Consider the following 23908-nt stretch of genomic DNA (forward strand, 5'->3'; position numbering starts at 1 on the left):
GACTACCAGGAGCTGAGCAGTTCTCCTCCAACATTCCCTTTTGCCTAATACATCAATGAATGCATCATATTTTAACAATTGTGGGTTTTATTTCTACCATAATAACTCTTTTTTTAACTACAAAGCTAGATAATGCCTAAACCCAAACTAGAAAATTAAGAAAATTTGTCTTGTTAGAAAATAACACTTGTTTAATAGAGCTCAAAAGACCTTTAGAAAAATATATTATCTTTTGGAATAAGGGTTTCAAAATACATATTCCTATTTTTTCTTCAATAAAGTATGATACTATTATTATCTATGAAATTCCCTATGAAATAGTAACAATAGTCATACTAAAGGATCAATAAGAATTTATATAACACAGTAGGATAACTATGGTTGATGATAATTAATTGAATACTCTGACAAACTAGCTAACAGAGGATTTTTTAAAAATATATTTCTTATAATTTATTCTTATGTGGTGCTGAGGATGGAACCCAATGCCTTCCACATGCTAGGTGAACCCTCTACCACTGAGCCATAGTCCCAGCCAGTAACAGAAGATTTTGAATGTTCCCAGCACAAAGAAATAATACATATTGTCTAAGTGATGGATATGTCAATTACCCTGATGTGATCATTACACCCTGTAAACATATATCAAAATATCACACGGTTCCACGTAAATATGTATAATAGATATGTGTCAATTAAAAATTAAAATATATTTAGAAAGAAAGTTATATAAGAGCCTCTGACTCTTCTAAATAAATCTTTAAAGAATAGCTTTAAAGTATTTGCTGAGAGTCATTTCAAAACTATGGATTTTTTTTTTGCAATGCTTGCAAACAAATGCAGAGCTTTGCATATGTTAGACAAGTGCTGTACTACTGAGCTTATAGCCCATATCTATGGATTATTAACAGTAATAGAAAGGTGGTCTAAACAAAATAAAAATATATTTTTATTCATTTAATAAACATCCACAGTAGAATCAGAAGGCTTTAAGATAAAATAAATATCATAATCAAACACACAATGTAAGATAGTTGGCAAATTATACAACAAGAAAACCAGTAAAATGAAGTTTTACTTTGAAAATCAAGTTTCAAAATGTTAAGAAGCAACAGTGATAAAAAGAAATTATGCCAACTGCAAATGACATACAAGGTTCTTGCATTATGAAGTATAGAAAGACTTGAAGATCATGAACATTTAAAATAAATTCCACTTTGAGAATGACTTTATTTCCCTGGTGATGGCAGGCCTACAGAAATCAATTGACCAAGATATTATTCAATGATAATATGAAAATCAATTTCAGATGAATTCTTTTAAAAAAGCTAGAAGATGACAGCAAGGTCCATGTGTTATCCACAATAGCTTAAAACAACACAAAACAAAAAACAAAAACAACAAAAAACACTACAATGTGTTACTATATAGGTACTATGCAAGCATTTTACACAATTTTCACAATCACACTGAAACCACTCTGTTATATTTATCCCCATATTTTATATGAAAATATTAAGGCTCAGAGAAGTTAAATAACCTACCTGATGCTACAGAATAATTAGCAGAGCAAGGATTCAAACTGCATCATCTTTTTTTGGGGGATTGAACCAGACATGCTCTCACTAAACTACACCCCTGAACCTTTTTATTTTGAGACACAGTCTCAACAAGTTGTCCATGCTTGGCTCAAACTGTATGATCTTAGTTGTTTTGCTATAATTGACCCTACTAAAAAGAGGCCAAAACCCACAAGCTTGCACAAACAGTGCAAGAGGTAAAGAACACATCTACAACTGTGATAATCACATACAAAATGACAGGCAAAATTTCAAACACAATGTTCCAAACATTAGAAACCAGGACGAAGAGATTTAGGAAGAAGATGGCCAATGGTACAATGTTACCATTAGGAAGAATAAGTTCTAATGTTCTATGGCACAGTATGGTGAACATAGTTGATAACAATTCATGTAATATCTAAAATAGTTCATGTACTCACTATATAGAAATAAGAGGTAAAGGTAATGGATATGCTTATTACCCTGATTTGATCATTACCTGATTTACATATCAATCAAGATATGACATGGTACCTTATTAAAATGTACAATTATCATGTATCAAATAAATAAATAAAATTAATAAAATTGTTTAAAAAAAGAAAACACTTCACATCTTATGATGAAGCCTGGGAAGAGAGACCAAATATGTGGCTTCCAGATACAGAGACATCTGATCCCATACTTTTAATTTAGCAGCACTGAAAAAGGCAGGCAAATGGGTTATGGAAGGAACCAATGGAGCCAAAATTGAACTCTACTACCAAAAAGAAATTTGGTGGAATTTTGAGTTGAAATATGAAAAACAGAAGGACGGCATCTGATCTAGGTCTCAGTCAACACCTAAGATATAGATGCAAGCTCTTGCCTTGCTCCTTTTTTTCCTATCTCTTCATAATCAGTTCTCAAAGAATATATAGATATGGCCAAAAGTTTAATCAAGAATACCATATTTTCAGAAAAGGTCAAAAATACAGCCCACTTACTGACTTCTAAAAATGTTTTAAATGTTCATATACTTACCTGCCTAATATTCTTACATAAAGAGTATTTAATAGCTAAGTAGTTATAATTGTCCAAAATGTAAATACTGATTCCTCTTCTGAAACATGATCTCCAAGAATTCTCCATCTCAATTAGTGGTACTCCAATGCACTTAATTTCACAAACCAAAACCTAAAAGTCCCCATTCCTTCCCTCCCTTATAACTCACATCCAACTCAACAAGACCTGTTAACTCCATTACAAAAGAAATCCTATATCCATCTATCTCTCCCCATCTCCACTGCTATTAGTACTTAATTCAACAAATACTTACTGAATGCCTAAGTTTATAAGTCACTAGCACTAGTCCAAGAGTTAACAACCCAGGGAACAAAAGAATACTCAAAGTTCTGCCCTCAAGGAACTTATACAAGCCACTACCATCCCTTAGGTGAACTAACAAGCTTTCTAACTGGTCTTCTTGCACCATTCCTTACCTCTACTCCCAAATAGCCAGAATATTCCTTCAAATCACCTAGAATAATCTTTAAAAATATTCTTCCCTGCTTAACACCCTTCCAATGTTCTCCTATCTTGGAATAAAGTCCAAGTGTTTACCATAGTCTTCAAACCCTTCCTGCCTACCTGCCTACCAACAGCAACTTGGTGTCACAGCTACTCCTACAAAAAGTCTTTTGCTTATATTAACCTTTCTGCCTGAGCTGATTCTTATCACTCAGATCCTGGCTTTATCTTATCAGAGGACTTCAAGACCTTTGTTATATAGCTGTAAGCCATTCTAATTGTTTGCATTTCATTATCCTGAACTTTCTTCTTGCCCTTCTCTTTGCTCCCATGTCTGCTGTCTAATCTATTAGAATGCAAGCTCATATACAATTAGATTATATTTGCTTACTACTGTTTCAAGAGAGCCTGGAATAAAATCTGGGAGAAAAGTACAGACAGGAAGAAAAGTGAATCCTACAGCAGCTCTAACAATTCAGCAGTCAGACTGCTACAGACATAATCTGGTTCTACTGTTAAGGATATAAACAAAGAAAATTCATAATCTTTTTTGTTTTTGAGAGTGTGTACCGGGGATTGAATTCTGGGATGCTCATCCACTAAGCCACATCCCCAGCCCTATTTTGTATTTGATTCAGAGACAGGGTCTCACTGAGTTGCTTAGCGCCATGCTTTTGCTGAGGCTGGCTCAGCCTCCAGAGCTGCTGGGATTACAGGTTTGTGCCACCACACCCAGCTCAAAAATTCATCATCTTTATAACTACTTTTATTGCATTATAAAAGTAAACTATGTAAAATTCCAGAAACACCACACACATCTTGTAAAATAAAACAATAAAGCACACCGAGTCTCCTCTCCTGTCACAGAAGAAAATCCTTTTGCGTGGCAAATGAACTTAGATCTTCTGTTTATTTCAGACTCTCCATTTCTTATTGGAGACAGGTGGTTAAATCCAACTAATATTCATGTATACTAACAAATCATGTTTTTTGCTAAAAGTCAGAAGTGAATCACATTTAGTCCCTGGGTTTCATGTTTCCTAAAGTATTGAGATTTAAAAGAAATGCACTGTGGAGAGTTGTCATTTTACTCTGACTTTAATATACATTTACTGTAACTTTCAAAACCTAATATGTGAAGAAATAATTAGTTCCAAAGATTTTCAAAATGATCAATTAATAAAAATAGACTATCTTATGCAAAAAAATATTTATCAACATTATAATGATTGCTTTGTACATGAAGAGGGGAGAGAAAACCCTTACACATATTTACCTCTTCAAAGCCCATTTCAAATAAACATTCAACAGCTCCTCTGACAGGCAAGAGTCTAGTAGAAAAAGCTGTGTTTCCAATCCGAATAGATCTGTATTTTTCATCATTGGGGTTTCTGAAGAGAAAACAAAAGTTAGATTACATATAACAATTTATACTTTTCACAGTGATTTTGTATTCCTTTTCACATTTTGTATTGGCTATTCTTCTACATGATAAATCAGACTCCAACTTTAATGAAAGAGGCAGCAATCCAGAAAAGTAGCAAAATTTTATGATTCTTACCTAGGTATATATTTAGTATAACCTCACTTTCCAAATTCACAACTAATAGTACTAATGCCACCATAAAGAAAATTTATGAGATACTTTAATTCTGTGCTATTAGATACTTTTTTTTTTTTTTTTGAGTCTTTTTTAGGTTCTCTGAAAAAAAATCCACATTCACTCTAGATAGGGGGTGGAAGATTTTGTCTGTTTTGTTCTGAAGGATTCGCCATCATTTAGTATGATGCCTGACACATAAATGGTGGTTAATATATATCTGTGTTAATTGTGTTATATTTCTTTTATTCAAAAGAAACTAAAAATCTATATAAGAATGAATTACAGTTTCTCAAAAACTTTATTTCCAACAAGCATGAACTTGGATATACCTTTATACTCACCTCATCTTCGTTCTTCCCTAGACTAATTACCATTTTCCATATATATTCTGCTTCAGGAAGTATGATTATGGAAGGAAAATATTTAAAAAATTATTTTACCATAACTGAGATTTTGAATAGTATACATGGGATGAGTAATCAGTACATGAAAAGGTTTGACATGAGATTTTTAATAATCTCTTAATAACTTTTCTTTAAAAAGACTTTAAAAACCAGAAAGAAAATACAAGATAATCACAGTATTAAACTTAAAAGACCCTCAGAATCCAGTTTAGGATAATATTTACCGCCATAAGCACTATGTTAAGATGGATTTTGTGGCTACCTCAGGGGTCCACAGGAAGAAAGGCTAAGGCCATCTGACCAGAGTATTAAACAGGAGTAAGCAAATGCTAGCAAATGATTTACATCCTAACTACATATGTTCTCTAAATAATCTGATATAAAAACAAAATCGAAAAACAAACACTTCAGTTGTGCAAGTTTTAACAAAATGAGCATGTCTTCCATCAAATAATTTCCTATTGTCCAACTGTCATAAATACTAAATCAATCATTTTTAAACTTTTCTGCTGGTTTCAGAGATTAATTGAGTTTAATACGAAATACTCAGAGACAAAATTCTAAATAGTGTTATTTAAAATGTCACTGATTGGTGCTTGTCTACAAACTCTTTGCTACCCTTCTGTAAGAAATATAGAATTGTTTTCAATAATTTTCATGACAATTTGATATTTTCATTGTGTTTTATAAAAGTTATAGGTCCAAAAGAATTTGAAATTTAAAAAAAAGTTATTCACCACAAGTAATTTGAGGATCACAAGTAGTTGAGCAACACTAAGAAAAATGTATACTCATGGGTGGGCATGGTAGTGCACGCCTATAATCCCAGTGGCTCAGAAGGCTGAGGCAGAAGGATCAGGAGTTCAAAGTCAGCCTCAGCAAAAGGGAGGTGCTAAGCAACACAGTGAGACCCTGTCTCTAAATAAAATACAAATAGGGCTGGTGATGTGGCTCAGTGGCAGAGTGCCCCCGAGTTCAATCCCTGGTACCAAAAAGAAAAAAAAAAAAAAGTATCCTCCTCTTTTGCCCCCAACTCTGTATTCAATCTTGACCTACTGACATTTGGGGCCATTACTGTGGTGGGCTTCCCTGTGCATAGCAGAATTTCTTATCAAACGTTAAACTATAAAATAGTATAATAGATAACTGAAACAACTTTTCATGATACTGGACACATACCACAAGGTTTAAAAAAAAAAAAAAAAAGGTCAGTATCACCAGGATGATACATACATACTATATATATATATATATATATATATATATATATATATATATATATATATATATTAGTCTTGCTCATATTACAAACAAGATTCAACAATGGCAGTCATGTACAGTTCTACTCATCCCATCTTTTTCTAGTAATGTGTTAAGCAGATAGCATGGTCTTAAGCACAGACTGATAGAAAAAGTTTGCCTCTCAAGTCCTCAAAGACTTGGAGAACTTGGAGTTAGAAACACCAGACCTCAAATACATCAGATCCTATTTTTTGCCCTTAGAAAAGTGCACTTTTCAGCATCATCTCAGCATGCTATCCACCATCTTTGAGCTCATTACTATACTCTTCATCCTGCACTGTATAAGGTACCCCCACTAAGGCTCACCTTAATTTTTCCTTGATCTTCATCCATTAACTTAGTTTTCTAAGTTTTGCTGTTTGATGTGTGTGAGTGTTCTCTCTGTTGTCCATTAATTTATTTCTACCACTAGCAATATTTATCTTGCTTGCTAGCAACTACCTTGCATCTTTGCTGGGGAGTTTTTTTTGGGCGGGGATGGCACCATCACTTTGAATATACTTTGGTGTCTTCTTAGTTGTCTTAATCCCATAGTTACCTACTAAATTATTTAACTATGGTAAAATAATCTTTGCTTTTATAAGAGTGGTGAGAAAGTCATAATTTTCACTTTAAAAGTCAAAATCAAATGTATTTCTAAGATTGTAAGACAGTAGACAATAATAGCATCTCAGAAAAAAATGTTCATCCTTATTTCAGAATTTCATAAATGCTGAGAACTAAATATACCTGATCATTATTAGCCATACTTCTCTTTAGAATGCCTAATCTCAGAAAGGGTTCACATAAATAAAAATAGTACATGAGTATATCCAATAATCGGTTTTGTTTTGTTTGTACAAATCACAAAAGCCAGTTTGTAAGTCATTTTAAAACTTTTTGTTTAAGGAAAGCTGTTATTCCGAGAGACACCTAAATTTTTCAAAAACATCTGCTGCCTTAGAACAATCTCTGGTTCTAACTCTACCATTCTCTGTTGCTATAACATTAGACAAAATTTGTTCTCCTTGGTTTCCAGATCACTAAATGATCATCATATATTATCATGCAGGCACTTTTCTTTTACAAAAGAGGAAAATGAAACCCAGAAAATAGAAATTACATATGATCATACTCTTAGAAAATAGTAGACTACAATCTAAACTTACAGATGATGAAGTTTACATACTTTCCACCACACAAGCTGCCTACAACTTCACCAATCCTCAAATAACTACTCACTTTCAATTTCTCCAGGTGGCAATATAACTTAGTTTAGAAATCTGAAAATAGTTTTGATTTTGTTTTCCACTCCAATTCCACTCCTTGCATTTGGTCATTGAGAACTATCAATCCTTATCTACAATATCTTTCTCAATTCCATCTGCATTTGTACTTAAGATTATTCAATAGCTTCCCAACTGGAATCAATGCCTTATATCTTCTTATATTATTACTTCTCATGAAACTTTTCATTATGCCTCTGACTCCAGAAACTATCACTGCTTTCTTTGGCCTATCATATCATATATATTCTCTACAACTCCATCAATTGGTCCCACCCTACCAAACCTCTATTCTCAAAAGTATCTAACATCAGGTCTCCCTGTCATCTCCTTACATAAACATATAAGTCTTTAAATATTGTCTCGGAATTATTTTTAGATTTTTATGTCACAGCTGCTTTCATACCTGTGTCTTTCTCCCCTATATATTTATGCTATTCCAAGAGAGACCTCTTTCTGTTTGACTATTTTCAGTCACACCCAGTGCTGTTCATAATCAATAACTGTGCAGTTTGCAAAATAAATTAGTGGAAAATCAAATTTATATATTTTAAGGAATGAAGGCGCAAGTTAGCTAATAATGAAGTTAGCTCATGTAGAACATCAGTGAAATTACTACAGCTTTTTAAGAATGTAGCCTTCAGAAGACAGATAATCTAGAAGTGAATGGCATCTTTGCATATAATTTAGCCTATATTTTATTCTGTAATTGAATTAGATTTATAAATCTTAGATGGGGATAAGATAAACGTCATCCAAAGCAGAAATTTAAAACGTAATCAAATATATCATTTTATATCATTGAGATTCAGTGTGTATAGCAAGCAACAAGAATCAGTTTCCAAAACAAAAATCTACTGATGAAATTCTCATTTCAACAGTCATTCTACAAAATACTATGTCAGACTGATGCAGGAGCAAGAGATGTAAAGACAATACCCATATCATTGTACCTCACTTCTATTGCTGGCAGATATCTTAAAATAGAAAGAAACAGAAAATCTCAATTTTCTTGACTCTCAAACAAGTTAAATGAGCATGTCCTTAATGGCTGGGGACAAAAAAGGAAGTTTTTTTGTTAAGAAGTTAGGAATTTGGACAAGGAAAAAAGGGTAGCTGCCCCCAAGCCTGAAAAAGTTACTTAAGACAAACTAAAAAGGGTAGTTTTTCATACCATTTCCAATTGTATGAGTTCCAAACACCTAATTCTTTTTAGGAAAAAAATTCTTTCAAGATCAGAAATGTAAGCCATAATAAAGACTATAACATGAACTAAGAGCAGGCTAAGTTTCTTTTAAAAGTTTAGTAAATGTTCATGATGATTATTATGATGCCAAAAGTCATTTGTAAGCAAAGATATCCTTCCTCAAAACATGGCAATCTCAGTATTTTGGGTTCCCAGGACTGCAAGCAGGAGTCTTCTTTACAAGGCCACCTCCCTTTACCAAACAGTGGTGATTAGAGAGTTCAGTGGCTTTCCAGCAGATCGGACACGGAGAACCCAGCCTGAGTTCATTCATAGTCCATCAGCACCTCTGTACTCTAAAGAGCTGTAAGTTTTCTCAGGGTAGAAAATGTAAGCTGAGGTGTCACAGAGGAGGAAAGTGATCCTCACATAGGTCACAATTATGTAGCTGGGAACAAGCCACATGCCACATGTCTCACAGCACCTAACACACAGCAAGGGTTCAATATGCTGTTTTCAATTTACTTCAAAAATCATTAATGTTCCCTAATTTGCCAAGGATTTAAAAACTATACTTGAAACTAGTTGCTCTAAAAATTGGGTCACATGAAATTTACAGCTTTGAGTTTGAGAATTTCCTTTTAGGTTTCATGTCAATATACCATCAATTATTAACATCAAGGTGCTAAGAGAACCTAGATATCATGGAGGTCTACAGGGGAAATCATTAAAGCACCTGGAGCTCTTTTAACCTCCGGTTCCACTGCCTTCCCCACACACCACGTCCTTCTTTAAGACGTCACATTTGATCTGAAGAGTTAAGATGGGTAATGACTCAAAAACGAATAATCAAATTTTACCTCCCAATTCCCCAATCTGTCGAGGCCCTTAAAGAGTTCTAGCAGAGTACTGCTCATAGAATGAAACAAATGATTCCTTTCCAAGGTGACTGTACTCATTTACAGGGTCATGTTTGAAAAATAGAATCCAGCCATTAATATCAACGTTTGTGACTTTATAGAGTTTCAATAAACAACAACAACGGGCAGGAAAAAAAGGCCATAAATGTGTGAAAATCCACCATTCAGTTGTATTATGCTTTAGTCCTGGGATTTCACCAAATGGGAGGACATCATCATTGTATCAGTGACTAACTTCTGATAAGCCTATGGAAATAAAGCGGCCCAGCTGGGTAAAATCCACGCCGTGGAAAGGAAACGTGTTACGGAGAACGTCTTGACATTTGAGATAGTTAACCAGGAGGGGAGCGGCAGAGACCGGAGCCCGCCCTCCCGCCTCCCCGCCACCGGCCCCACCCGAGAGACCTGCAGTTGGCCCCGCACCCCGACAGCGGTGCCAAGTCACAACTGCAAGGGACTTCCTCTGCTCGGGCAGGGTGGACCTGAAGGCCCGCGGGCCCCTGTCCCTCCTCCGGGCCCCGCTGCGCTCCGGAACCCGGCCGATCCCTCCTCCCGGCCTCGCTGCGCTCCGGAACCCGGCCGAGCGCCCCCAGGCCGGGCCTCGGTCGCCCGCGGCGCGCACCTGAGGATGTTGTCGGCGTAGGTGAGCAGCAGCTTGGAGGCCTCCAGGAAGGTCTCCGGGGTGTTCTGGCAGAGCTCGGCCACCGCCGGGGACGCCGCGCCGGAGCAGCTGCCCAGCGCCGCCGCCGCCGCCGCCGCCATGCCTGAGCGCCCGCGGGCGTCGCCGCCCCTCGCGCGACGCGTCCCGCACTGAGCAGGCGCCTCCTGTGCGGCCAACCTCGCAGCTGGCCGGGAGGGCGGGGCGAGCGACAGGACGGGAGCACCGCGGAGGAGTCCGGCGCCGAGGGCGGCGGCTGTTTCGGACGCGGGGTATCTGACCAAGGGGGCGGGGCCTGCAGTCAGCCACCGAGCTGGGAGGAGAGGAAGGGGCTCTAGTGCAATGACAAGACACCCTCTCCCCTTTATTTTAAACAAAAACACAGAGAATTTCTATATACCAAACACCACAGTGAGAAATGCTCAGGAATTAAAGCGGGGACGGGAACAGTGGGGCCGAATGCTATCAGCTCAGCCTTCCCTTTGAAAGATAGGATGGGGCCATAGGAAACCTCAGTCTGGAAACTAATGTCATAGCATTAGTACTGTAATAAAAATGACAATCCACAAAGTCATTGAAAACACCATTTTGTTTTTAAAATTCACTTAAAATTTAAGACCTTACAAATATCTCTTTACCAACAATTCTGGTAATATCTTGGAGTAACAGAAAAAAGAAAGAAAAGCAAAAGACATGTTCTCGAGTAAAGTATCTTTTGAATACCACCATTTATGAACGAAGTAAGATAATTCATTACATTAAGGGACTTTGTCATACTCTTGTATCTGCTTCTTTCACTTAAGTTGAAGATATTTTGATTCTTCAGGGCCTTTAGAAAGGTTAAAGATGTTAAACTACATTAATCTCTTTATATCCATTATTGCTTCAAACAATGAAAGTATTGGTCTTAAACCAGCTTTGAACTTCTTATTTTTTTATTTTTCAATTCAATATAATTAACTCCCCCCCCAAAATCAGCTTTATTGAGTATAAATTTCTTTAGAGTTGAGACACAATGGCATTATTCTCAAATGGAAAAAGAATTCACTAAAATTTCCCCAAAGTCTTTTTTTGTCACACATACTAAAGAAAATGTTGACTCCAATAAAGACCATCAGCAATGAGAGGGGTTGTAGTCCTTCAAGAACTTGGTATCATCAGAATCACCAGAAAACATGTCAGAAAGACAAATTTTAGAGCCCTATTTTAAAAAAGGAAAGCCCAGCAATCTGTAGCAACAAGTCCTTCAGGTGATCTTGATGCATAGTAAAATTTGAGAAGCGCTAATTCAGAAGAAGGACAATTCATGGAGGTGGGACAATGTGAACAGAGTCCCGAAACAGAAAGATTAAGGAGTTGAGCAGTGGAAAGACTTCCTGTGAGAAAACCCCTCCACACTTAATCAGATCAGGGTCAGTATCCTAGAAGAGTATCCTCAACATTTCCTGCATCTTCCTCCTTGTCATTGCCTTATTTCAGGGTCTCATCACCTCACATCCAATCTTAATTCTCTCCCCTATGTCCATTCCCACATCCTTTCTATCAGTCCTGTTCACTGCTGTGATTTATTCTAAAACAGACATCTGATCATGTTATTCTCCCGGTAAAAGTTTTGGATGGTTCCTCTTTCCCACATTCTATAGTCAACTGGTATCCAGACCAAATAGGTAATTTAAATTATGAAGAGGCTTTATTCAAGTCAAAAAGGAGTAGGGGAGACACTGGTGAGGGAAATGAGAGTTAACCATGTCCTTCCTAGGGGAATTTAGAATCATTAAAACATTGACACTCAAAATTAAGACCAGGAATGCTGGCATATGATCTCTGACCTATAGGATCAAATCAAAAGTCTCCATATATCACCCAAGGCTTTTGTGTTCTGGCCCCTGCCTTACTCTCATGCTTTTATGGTTGCTTTGTTCCACTCCCACTTCTCAATTTTGACATTGATCATACTGAACCAGTTCACAGTATATGGAAGTTACCCTGACACTATGGCTCCAGGCCTTGGTTCTACTCCTATAAGGAGGCCGTTTCCCAAGCATTTATTGGACAAGCATTTATTCATTTCCAAGATATAGTTCAAGCATCACTTTTTTGAAGATCTACCAGATTTTAATGAGGTAGCATTGACTTTATTGTCCCCTTTGTGTTATAACATGCTAATTTCATGTTTCAATTACAGAGTCAATTTCAGCAGTATATACATGTTTGTTTCCGTGGCTGTATCCCTCTACTAGACTATGAACTTCTTGAAAACAGGAACCACACCCCTATTAATAATTGTAATCCACCTTCTAGCCCAAGGTTGGGAAATAAATGGATGTTTATTGAAAATACAAGCACAGGTATAAAAATGAGAAAAATTAGGATTAATGAGTAGATAATGGTTTGGGACTATAGCTTAGTGATTAAGTGCTTGCCTAGAATGCTTGAGGCCCTGGGTTTGATGCCTAGGACCAAGAAAAAACAAAATAGTGAGAAGGTTAGTTTTCTGGGTCAAAAACTTTTTAACAGAACATGGGAGTTATATTTATAAAGACAGTTTTGAATCAGAATATAAAGAATTTAAGGCAAACCTAAGAAGTCTTTACAGGAACCTATGATAAGTGGAGCCAATTTGAAGATTTGGTTAAAAAAAAGACACCATGGCATTGCAGCAATATGATATTCTAGAAAACAGAGCTACTAGAATATCAGAAAATCTCCCATTTCTTTCCAAATGAAAGTAAAAGTGGTCAGAGGTAGAAATTAAAATGATGGCCTTTTTACTTTTCTATAAAATTTTAATTGATTTGTCATTTCTTGTCCAAGATGATTTTTGTGTACTAAAAAGAAAAATATAACAGCATATTAAAACTGTGTTTCATGAGTTTTGCTTCAAAGAAAACATCGAGAGTCTTTTTACATTATTTAAAAGTAGGGTACAGCAATGAAAAAAGAGAATGTAGCTCTCACCCATCAAACTTTATCATTTAACTACATGTGTTTTAGTTTTACTCATGTGTTTAAGAGCTCTATTTTCACTGAATAAGGGTCTTACTAACAACTGACTGGTTAGGCATGATCAGGGATTTTTTTGAGGTCAATCTAGGCTTCCCTAAACTATTTTAGATAAAGTAAATTTCCACTCATTTACATCTAGGTCTAACTAAGAAAAAGATAAGCTTGACCCAAATTATTTTCTAGGGGTGGGAAAGAAAGGAAAGTACTCCACTTGGAAACAATGGCTTCAAGAGCTATTACCCAGAAAGAAACATAAATATGACTAGACGGTTCAGAAACACATTCTATGGTCAGCTCTTTATCAAAAGATAAACAATAAAACATCTGAAACAGCAAATATCAATAAAGGTAACTAAATATCACCTTGCTCACTTTTTATATTTTCAGGTCTGAGCAAATAGTTTATAAATTTTTCCAACACTTAGAAATAAATGTCTCTACTCATCTCTATTCTTGTTTCCATTTCTGTCAGACATTGGATGTGGTATTGTGAGCATCGCCTAGTTAGGGAAACAATTATTAGAAAAGCATTATTTGTTTACTGTAAAAACAGCCAGGGCTCAGTGGCAGCGCCTGTAATCCCAGCGGCACAGGGGAGGTTGAGCAGGAGGTGGTGGTCAAAGCCAGCCTCAGCAAAGGTGAGGCACTAAGCAACTCAGTGAGAACCTGTCGCTAAATAAAATACAAAATAGGGCTGGAGATGTGGCTCAGTGGCTGAGTGCCCCTGAGTTCATTCCCGGGAACCAAAAAAAAAAAAAAAAAAAAAAAAGTAGAAAGTCTTAAGAAAAAATAAGGAAAACAACATAATCATTGTACATCCTTGGAGACCTTTAAAAACTATTTTTTTAAAAAACGGATATGCTGCATACTGTCCTGTAACTCGCATTTAACAGTTTCAACATCTTTGCACATTAATATTCACCTATAGAATTATTTTTAATGGCTTCATAGCATTTGGATGTTCTACAAATTGCACAACTAATTTCCTGACGTTGGCATTTTGGTCAGTTCTACTTTTCTGTTACAAATAACTTGGAGGCTACAGTAATTTCCTTTCTTAGGATTTCTGAAGACAACATGAGACTAGAAGGGCATTATCATTTAAAAAAAAAAGTTTCTTTATGACGGGCTAAAACGCTATCTTTCGCGTTATGCGCAGGTCTTTGGGTGTATCCCAGAGGTTCGTGAAAGAGTCTTTCCACGCACGCGTTCAAGGGCCCAGCCACCTCTGACCGCCCGGTATCACATAAGGTGACGCGGCGCAAGGTCAACGGACTCAGTGCGCTCCGACGTGACGCACGTGAGCGAGCGCGTACGAACGTACGTGCGTGTATGCACGCGCATGCTCACGCGAGAGTCAGCGCGGCGGAAGGGCCGTGCGGTCGTCGAAAGCCCTTTAAACAGGTATCAACTGCTCGTTACCCGTGGGTTTCAGTCCCTTCATCCCCAAATCGTGTCGGGGTTGAATTTCCAAAGGGAGGTCCGAGGACCCGCGGCTTAATTTCTTTTCGTGCAGCCATGTTTGAGAGGCACTGCAGGGAATGGCCACGCCCCTTTAACCCCCGCCCCTGGCCTTCGTAGTTCTTCGGAAGTGATTGGCTGATCCTATTTTCCACTTGCAGAGGAGAGGTTTAGAAAGGTGGAGGGACTTGTCAGTCCTCCCGGCATAAGCCTAGACCTAAAGTCGGTTCTCAACCTGAGTGCCTAGATGCTGAATCTAGGACTCCTGGTTCTGCGTGGCCTTTCGAAACTCTTTTTATCCCTAGGTATTGAGGATTGATAAAGCCCACTTACCCGCCTCCAAGGGCCCTGAAATGTGTTTTTGTTCTCTTTAAGCCAGAAATACTATTTAGAGTCCGTTTTTAGCAATCCTGAACAAAACGCTTTCTGCAGCCCGTATCAGTTTAGGAGTGGCTTCACATTTTTCATTGTTCCATTCTATTTTATTAAAGAAATAAATCATTAATTCGTTTGTCTTCGAATGTCTGAAGGTGCTTACAACCTAAAGCACTGCAGTACTCAAGGGAATTAAGTCCAAGCTGATGAATAGATTAAAATGATGTTACATTATTTTCTCTGTGCTTATTAGAAGCTTACATCAAGCATTCAAAAAAAAAAAAAAAAACTTCTGCATTATTAAACTCTTCAGCTCTTTAAACACTGAATACTTCCTGACTGTGTTGTGGTCTGTTACAGGAATGTGTTTCTGATCATCTGAATCTCAACCATGTTGTCAAACTCCTTACATTTCCTAAAAATTACAAGCAGTCGTTTTCTATCTTCAAGATTATGCCATCAATTAATAAATGAAAAGAGGTTTTTTGGAACTGTGCCAACATCCAGAAGAGTTGTCATTACAGGAATTGGTTTAGTGACTCCCCTTGGTGTTGGAACTCAATTGGTATGGGATCGTCTTCTCCGAGGAGAAAGTGGAATTGTTTCACTGCTTGGTGAAGAATATAAGAGTATTCCTTGTAGTGTTGCTGCTTATGTGCCAAGAGGTTTTGATGAAGGTCAGTTTAATGAACAAAAATTTGTGTCCAAATCAGATATTAAGTCCATGTCTTCTCCCACTATCATGGCCATTGGGGCAGCAGAGTTAGCCATGAAAGATTCTGGCTGGTATCCTCAGTCAGAAGCTGATCAAGTGGCTACTGGTGTTGCAATTGGCATGGGAATGGTTCCTCTGGAAGTTGTTTCTGAAACTGCTTTGATGTTTCAGACAAAAGGTTATAATAAAGTCAGCCCATTCTTTGTCCCTAGGATTCTGATTAATATGGCAGCAGGCCAGGTCAGCATTCGACATAATCTCAAGGGCCCCAATCATGCAGTATCAACAGCCTGTACCACAGGAGCTCATGCTGTGGGAGACTCTTTTAGATTTATAGCCCACGGTGATGCTGATGTGATGGTGGCTGGAGGTACAGATTCTTGTATTAGTCCTTTATCTCTTGCTGGGTTTTCCAGAGCCCGGGCTCTGAGCACAAACTCAGATCCTAAGTTAGCATGTCGACCATTTCATCCAAAGAGAGATGGTTTTGTAATGGGAGAAGGTGCAGCTGTGCTGGTGCTGGAAGAATATGAGCATGCTGTTCAAAGAAGGGCCCGGATCTATGCAGAAGTTTTGGGCTATGGACTCTCAGGTGATGCTGGTCACATAACTGCCCCTGATCCTGAAGGAGAAGGTGCATTAAGGTAAAGACCCAGTGTTCAAAATAATTTTTTCACATAAGACACTTTATTATAGTCTCAAATTAGAGAAAATTATATATGGTCTTGATGCACAGTATCTTTATTGTTTTTCTATTCTGGACTTAAAAGTATTTTTGAATTCTTTACTTGAAGTATTTGAAGACATGATTGAATCTCCTTACAAAATTGGATTTTTAGTCAATGAAGTTGTGAAGACTCTGTGTGTTTTGCCAGTTTTCCATGCCTCAGTTTGTGCTTAATAACTATCAGTATGCTCTCTCCTATAATCCTTTGTTCTTCCATTAGACTAGGACAGTAAAACGAACCCTTCTAGATGTATCTGGTTGCTTTAGGTTGAGTTCTGTTCTTTTCAGGTCAATGCTTCTCAGCCTTTTTATCACTCAGGAATCTTACTAAAATGCTGATTCGGACTCAGCAGATCTAGGTAGCACTTTAGATTCTTTATTTTAAACTAACTCCTGGATTGCAGTGATGCTACTGGCCTAAAGGCCACATTTTGAAAATTGAGTTAATTGTGGAAGAGGGTAAGTAATGAATTAAGGTTTTAAAAAGTGTTTGATAATGAATTAGCTAATAGTTTAGCTTTTTTCAATAATAAGTTTTACCCAGTTAAATTAGCTAGGATTTAGCAAACTTTTTCTGTGAAGGGACAAATAATAGATATTTTTGGTATTGTAGGCCATAGAGTTTCTTTTGTAACTGTTTGTGAAAGCATCCTCAGACAGTAGTACCTAAGTGAATGGGTGTGAATGTGTTCTAATGAAAGCACAGTTTTTACAAAAGGAGGTATCCGAACAGAGCCATAGTTTACTGCCTGCTATATAATTACCTGTAGGAGAATCCTTTTAGCACACTTAAAATTATACCCTGAACTGTCTGTTAATAAATAGAAATTGCAGCTCAGAGATCAGGAACTAGAAAAAGTGTTGACATCCAGAAGATTTTAAAAAGTTCTTTCAGAGAATTTTTAAAACAATTTTTAGATTTACTTTTTGGCCTCACAATTATTTATTTAGGATTCTTATATCCTAAATAAAGAGAATTTTGAGAGTTTATTCAAAGCACTGAAGTAGTAGCAGATATGCTAAGTTTTATATTTAAATGTGAAAAAAAATTAGAAGTTTTATTGTTCAATTTTTTTTTTTTTTTTTTTGGCAGTGCTGGACATCAAACTAGGGCCTTGCACATGCTAGGCAATTGCTTGGCCATTGAGCTACATCCCCAGTTCTAAAACATAATTTTAAATCTTTCTCCATATTTTAAATCTCCACCTTGCCCCTTCCCATAAAAAATTTTTTAATAATTGTTTTAGTGTTGCATCAACATGTTTTTTTCCTGAGGAAAAATGCCAGTTCAAATACATGGAATTATATTTTATTTGCAATTGTACAGTCCATGAGTTAGTGTGTTTAATGTGTGGTGATGAAAGAATCTTAAGGTGCTCGTGTGACTCGTTATTCCCAAAGAGATGGCATTCTAACTCACATGATAATGAAAGGTGGTGTTCATCCAGTGTACTCTGATACTTTTATTTCTTTCACATAAACCATTCAGGTAAACAGTCTGTCAGCAAGTGCAGTGACATACACCTGTAATTCCAATGACTTGGAAGGCTGAAGCAGGAGGTTTGCAAGTTCAAGGCCAGCCTTAGCAAGGTAGCAAGACCCTGTCTCAAAATAAAAAATAAAAAGGGCTGAGAATGTAGTTCAGTGGTAGAATATCCTTGGTTCAGTCACCAGTACCAGAAAAATAAAACAATAACAAACTATTAAAATTAACTTAGTTTTGATAAGTATAATTTCCTTTCTTATTAGATGTATGACTGCTGCTATAAAAGATGCAGGGGTTCAACCTGAAGACATATCCTATGTCAACGCACATGCTACTTCCACACCATTGGGAGATGCTGCTGAAAACAAAGCCATCAAACATCTCTTTAAAGACCATGCATATGCCCTTGCAGTTTCCTCAACGAAGGGAGCCACAGGACATCTTCTGGGAGCTGCAGGGGCAGTTGAGGCAGCTTTTACTGCATTAGCTTGTTATTATCAAAAACTACCACCTACTTTAAATCTGGATTGCACAGAACCAGAATTTGATCTGAATTATGTTCCGCTAAAGGCACAGGAATGGAAAACTGATAAACGATGTATTGGACTCACTAATTCTTTTGGTTTTGGGGGTACTAATGCAACACTTTGTATTGCTGGTATATAGTAATTTTTAATAAAACAGTATTTTTTAAATGTGGAAATAATATATCCATGCATATGTTTCTATATCAAAATCCAGATACCCTTTATCTCTGTTAGGGTTGCTTAACCTTAACTATTGATACTTGGTGTAGGATAGTTCTTTATTGGGGAAAAAGGACCTGTCCTGTGCATTGTATGATGTTTTACAGCTTCCTGGTCTCTTCCTAGTAAATTACAGTAGCAATTCCTTCCCTAATTTGACAACCAGAAATCTCTAAACATTGCCAGATGTTTTCTGGGGACAAAAAAACCCACATCTGAAAACTGCTGATCCATAATTTCCTAATACTCTAGTTCAAACAGCTTTCTGACATTTCATCTTCTGTTCCTTTCAGAGACATTTAAAGAAGAGCTACTTTGTACTAGGCAGGGTTGCTGCATGGTACAACTCCAGGTGCACCATCCACATATACTATATTGAAAGGAATACCAATATATATCTGGAAGTATGCATCATTGATCAACATTCTTTTGAGTATAGCTCAATCTATTTACCTTTTGCCTATGTAGGTCTGTTCATATCATCCACACTTAATTCAGTAAATTAGTGGAATTTCCCTAAACTCCTAAGCTATCAATTCTCTAAAAGAAGAAAGTGAAATTGGTTTGATATTTCGTATTCTTTTTGTATTTAATCTGGTATCCAGTGATTAATGGAGATAAGGATATTTGGAGTAGAAATTGTTAGTGACAATATCCCCTCAGCCCATCTTTAACCTCAATGCAGCTGTAATAGTATCCTGGGTTCTCCCAGCTTCCTGCCGCAAGTGCTGGTAGTCCCTTTTTTGCCTTGGGATTTCTGTAAAGCCAAAGGATCAGGATCTCGTTCATCCCCAGAAGACTGGGGGACAAGTCCCCAGAGACAACACTCAACCAATGAAGGATGACAGTTGGTGGGTAAGTGCTTCAGTCTCCTTTCTGAGGGATAGCTATGTTTCTCTATAGTTCCTCAGAGGGATCCCCAATGAAATGGGGGCCCACAGCATTAACCAACCCAGTAACACTGGTATTTTTCCTCCTAATGCCTCATTCCTGATTTATAATACTATTCCTAGGAGTCATCTTCCAAACAAACCACGTTTTCTCAGGCTCTGCTTTTTGAGTAACTCAAAATTAAGGACATTTTTGTTGTAATGGGAATTTATATATCAACAGAATTGAGTGGAAAGAGGATAAAGGGAATATGTGTATTTCTGCAGAAATAGAGTTTCCCACATCTTAATAGGCTGGCTATATTTCCTACCCACTGACTATGACTACAGTACTTTATTCCCATATACCTAGCATTCCATTTATGTACTCATAACTATAATCATTTTTAATACATGATAAAATTTATTTGAGATTTACTGGATGCTAGCATAGACTGATGTTTTACTGGTCACCAGTGATAAAGGAATGGGTCAGGAAGCTATGTACATATGTGGGTAAAGGTTTCAGGTTAAAGGGGAAGATGCAGAAGGAAAGATGTTCCAGCTAACAGAAATTCAGTGTGGAATGGTCTAGAAGTTAGAACATTTGTTCTGAACATAAATATACTCTGAGATTGGGGGATTAAGAGATAATCCTAGAGGATCTGGTATAGGTCAGGTCACACAGAACCTTACAAATTTTAAGGCAGTAAGAATCCTGTAACTAGTTTTGTGGTTCTGTTTCTGTGACTGAACCCTGACTGATAAATGTGAAGAAGAATGGGGAATATTGGGAGTAACACAATCACCTTTTGTTTAAGAAACATCACTTTGACTATGCAGTGAAGAACAGACTGCAGGGGGAAGCATGTTTCCCATAGGAGAATAGAGTCAGAAGGGTTTTGCAAAATCTAGGTAAGGAAAGATGGTGGTCTGGATGAAACAGGATATTTTGACCCAAGTTTCTTCCAAAGTTGAAAATCTCGTCTGTGTTGTTAAATCAATTTTATTATGGCATCATTTGTATACAATAAAATACACTCATTTTAAATGTATAGTTCAGTGATTTTTGAGAACTATATGCCTACACATTTATCTTTCACTTCAGTGAAAATAAAGAACGTTTTCATCACCCCAAAATACTTGTGTCCCTTTTCAGTTAGTGTCTCCCTAATGCTACATCATCTCTGAAGAACATTCTGTCTAAAATTTACCTTTTCTCGAATTTCATGTAAAGGGAGATATACAAAAATTAATCTTGCATCTAGCCTCTTCCATAGTGTTTCTGAGGTTCATGCATGTTATTGAGTTTATCAGCAATTAATTCCTCTTATTGCTGAATTTTTTTATTCAATTCATATAGATGGTCAAGACTTTTAAATTATTTTCTGTATCTCATTGCTATTTTTTAAACAAGTATGTATTCTCTTCTGAATTTAAGAAAGGCAAGAGACAGGAGGGTGGTATGTGCCTGTAATCCCCGCACCTCGGGAGGCTGAAGCAGGAGGATCGAGAGTTCAAAGCCAGCCTTGGCAACTAAGTGAGACCCTAAGCAATAGCAAGACCCTGTGTCTTACAAAAAAGAAAAAAAAAGTATTAAAAAGGGTGGGGTGGGGGGGAGGGGTGCTTGGGTTGTGGCTCAATGATAGAGTGCTTGTCTAGCAAGGTGAGGCCCTGGGTTGGATACTCAGCACTACGAAAAAATAAATAAATAATTAAAGATATTACACAGAAAAAAAGGGCTGGGAATGTGGCTCAACAGTTGAGCACCCCTGGGTTCAATCCCTGGTACACACACACCCCAAAAAAATAAAAATAAAAAAAGGAATTTTTAAATTCTCTAGGACAGGGGACTGGGGATGTAGAGCTCAGTGGTACAGTGATTGCCTAGCATGCTCAAGGCTGTAGGTGTGAGCCCCAGCACTGTTAAAAAAAAAAAATACAGAACCAAGAGTGAAGATGGCAGATTAGAGGAAGGGTGTTCATCGCAGCAGTACCTCAGCACCAGCCCTACAAACCAGGAACACCGCTCCTCAACAAGGTAAGTAACTAAGGGAACTCACTGAAACTTACTACTGGACTGTCAAAGAAACCACAGAGAGGGGGCTGGGGATGTGGCTCAAGCGGTAGCACACTCGCCTGGCATGCGTGCAGCCCGGGTTCGATCCTCAGCACCACATACAAACAAAGATGTTGTGTCCGCCAAGAACTAAAAAATAAATATTAAAAAATTCTCTCTCTCAAAAAAAAAAAAAAAAAAAAAAGAAACCACAGAGATACATTAATTGACCATAATATAAGAAATAATATGTGAGGAAACACACCAACTTGGGTGCTAGCAGCAGTAGCAGTGGCTGAGTGGTAGGAAACACAGGCAAGCAAAGAAGACAACTTGGTTTTCAGAGAAAGAAAAAAGAAGAATTTGGCTTTGGGGGAAAACCTGTGAATTAGAGGGGAAGTCTGGTCCAAATGGACACAATCTGTGGGGGAAAACTGTTCAGTTACCCCACCCACCCAAAACCATTCACCCCAGTGACCAATAGTTTCATAGGAAGCAGTATCCCTGGTGCGGGAATCATCTGTAAGCTCTACGCAACAGAAAGCAAAGACAGGTGATCAGGAACTCATAAAGAAAGTTGCCAGCAGTCACCTATCATGATCCCCAGAATGTTCCTGAATCAGAATGACTGAAATAGGCACAAAGAAAATTGTACCTGGCCCATACAGCTCTGAGTACAAAGAGGGGAAAACTTCATTTGTTGGAGTTATTGGGAAGATGTCTAGGTTATTGGGAAGTTGTCTAGGTTATTGGGAAGATGTCTAGGTTAGCCATAGAGGAGCAGCTGCACTCCAGGGTGGATACTGAGTGATTTATATTCATAGAGATGAAAGTGAAGCCTGTAAAGGTTTAGTTCCTATGTCATAACAGTGAATTTTACCAGAGGCTTTAGAGATCCAGATGTCCTGCAGAGACTAGCATCTCCCCAGCATCAGGGCCATGGACCAACTCTCAAATATACACAGACAGATTTACAAAGTTCTGCCAATACTGAACCCCAAGTAATGAACTTCCAATTAAGAACTCTGCACTCACCCCCACTACAGGAATACATAATTTGTCAGTATGCCCCAGACTATCCTACCCTAAACTTGTAGATAAGAAGCTGAGATCTACTCTGACCAGCTTTGCCTCCTAGCCACAACATCTGGCAGCTAGGTGAGGAGCACAAAGATATTGGATTTTAAAAAACCCCAGCCTTTGACCCGAGGGTTACAAAGCCAAAAATAAATAACTACAAAGAATGAAAATCTATCCCTGCCAACCATTCTGACAACTTCAGTAAACAAGCCCTTTATTTCTCATTAAGATTTTTCTTAATAACTTTTTCTTTTATGTTCCCCAGTTTTTAATATATTGTATTTTTTTTACTTTTCTATTTAAAATATTTTAACTTTTAAAATTTTCCACATCTCATTATTTTTTACTTTTTCCATTTTGCAAGATTGTGTGTGTGTGTCTTATGATGTGGATAAGTCTAAAAAATATGTATTCATATAATTTTACTTTCACTTTAATTGCATTCCCCTGCACCTATTTATTATGTAGTCTTGGTTTGACAGGTGGAGTATAATTACATGGGTTTGAGTTGTTTTGATCTTATATTTGCTTGTTTGTTTACACCTTGAACAAATCTTATTTCTCTTCTTCAATCACTTGCTCCACTAATAGTGAAATTTTCCTTTTCCCTTTTTCTCTTTCATTTATTACTTTTTGTTAATTTTTATTCCTTCTCATTTACAACCCAAATCTGCCACCTATCTTCTGCCTCTCTGTTCACTTTTTAAAAAACTAATTTAAACTCTCTCTTGCCCTTGTACCCTATTTTCTCTTCATGTAAGAAACTATAATTCCACTAAATAATAGAATTATATAATTTACATAATTTCTACTTCATTCATGTTGTGATTATTAGTATTAGTATTATTTTGGGTATCAGGAATTGAACTCGGGGGACTTGACCATTGAATGACATCTCCAGCCCTAGTTCATATTTTATTTAGACCATAGAACATTTTGATATGAAAGAAGATCTAAGGAATGAATTAAGAAAGC

The 23908-nt window shown here is 37.2% G+C and overlaps 2 protein-coding genes across 3 annotated transcripts in view; one reads left to right on the plus strand and one right to left on the minus strand.

Annotated features, from left to right (window-relative positions):
• Positions 1 to 10573, minus strand: part of Ngly1 (N-glycanase 1) — a 51162-nt gene extending 40589 nt beyond the window's left edge. Inside the window, exons 1-2 of one of the 2 annotated variants that reach the window (XM_076842976.1) lie at positions 10374 to 10572; positions 4348 to 4462 (exon numbers count right to left, since the gene is read on the minus strand). In XM_076842976.1, coding sequence (XP_076699091.1) covers positions 4348 to 4462; positions 10374 to 10513 — 255 coding nt within the window. In that variant the 5' untranslated portion in view covers positions 10514 to 10572. Of the gene's footprint in view, positions 1 to 4347; positions 4463 to 10373 lie in introns of both variants that reach the window. The other variant, XM_076842983.1, reaches the window with a different exon arrangement.
• Positions 10574 to 14730: 4157 nt separating this feature from the next.
• Positions 14731 to 20934, plus strand: Oxsm (3-oxoacyl-ACP synthase, mitochondrial). Its single transcript, XM_076868610.1, has 3 exons — positions 14731 to 14819; positions 15612 to 16610; positions 18443 to 20934. Exons 2-3 carry the CDS (start codon positions 15643 to 15645, stop codon positions 18843 to 18845), a joined length of 1371 nt encoding a protein of 456 aa, XP_076724725.1. The 5' UTR covers positions 14731 to 14819; positions 15612 to 15642; the 3' UTR covers positions 18846 to 20934.
• The last annotated feature ends 2974 nt before the right edge of the window (positions 20935 to 23908 follow it).

Source organism: Callospermophilus lateralis, chromosome 1 (genome assembly GCF_048772815.1).
Source record: "Callospermophilus lateralis isolate mCalLat2 chromosome 1, mCalLat2.hap1, whole genome shotgun sequence".
Classification (NCBI taxonomy): domain Eukaryota; kingdom Metazoa; phylum Chordata; class Mammalia; order Rodentia; family Sciuridae; genus Callospermophilus; species Callospermophilus lateralis.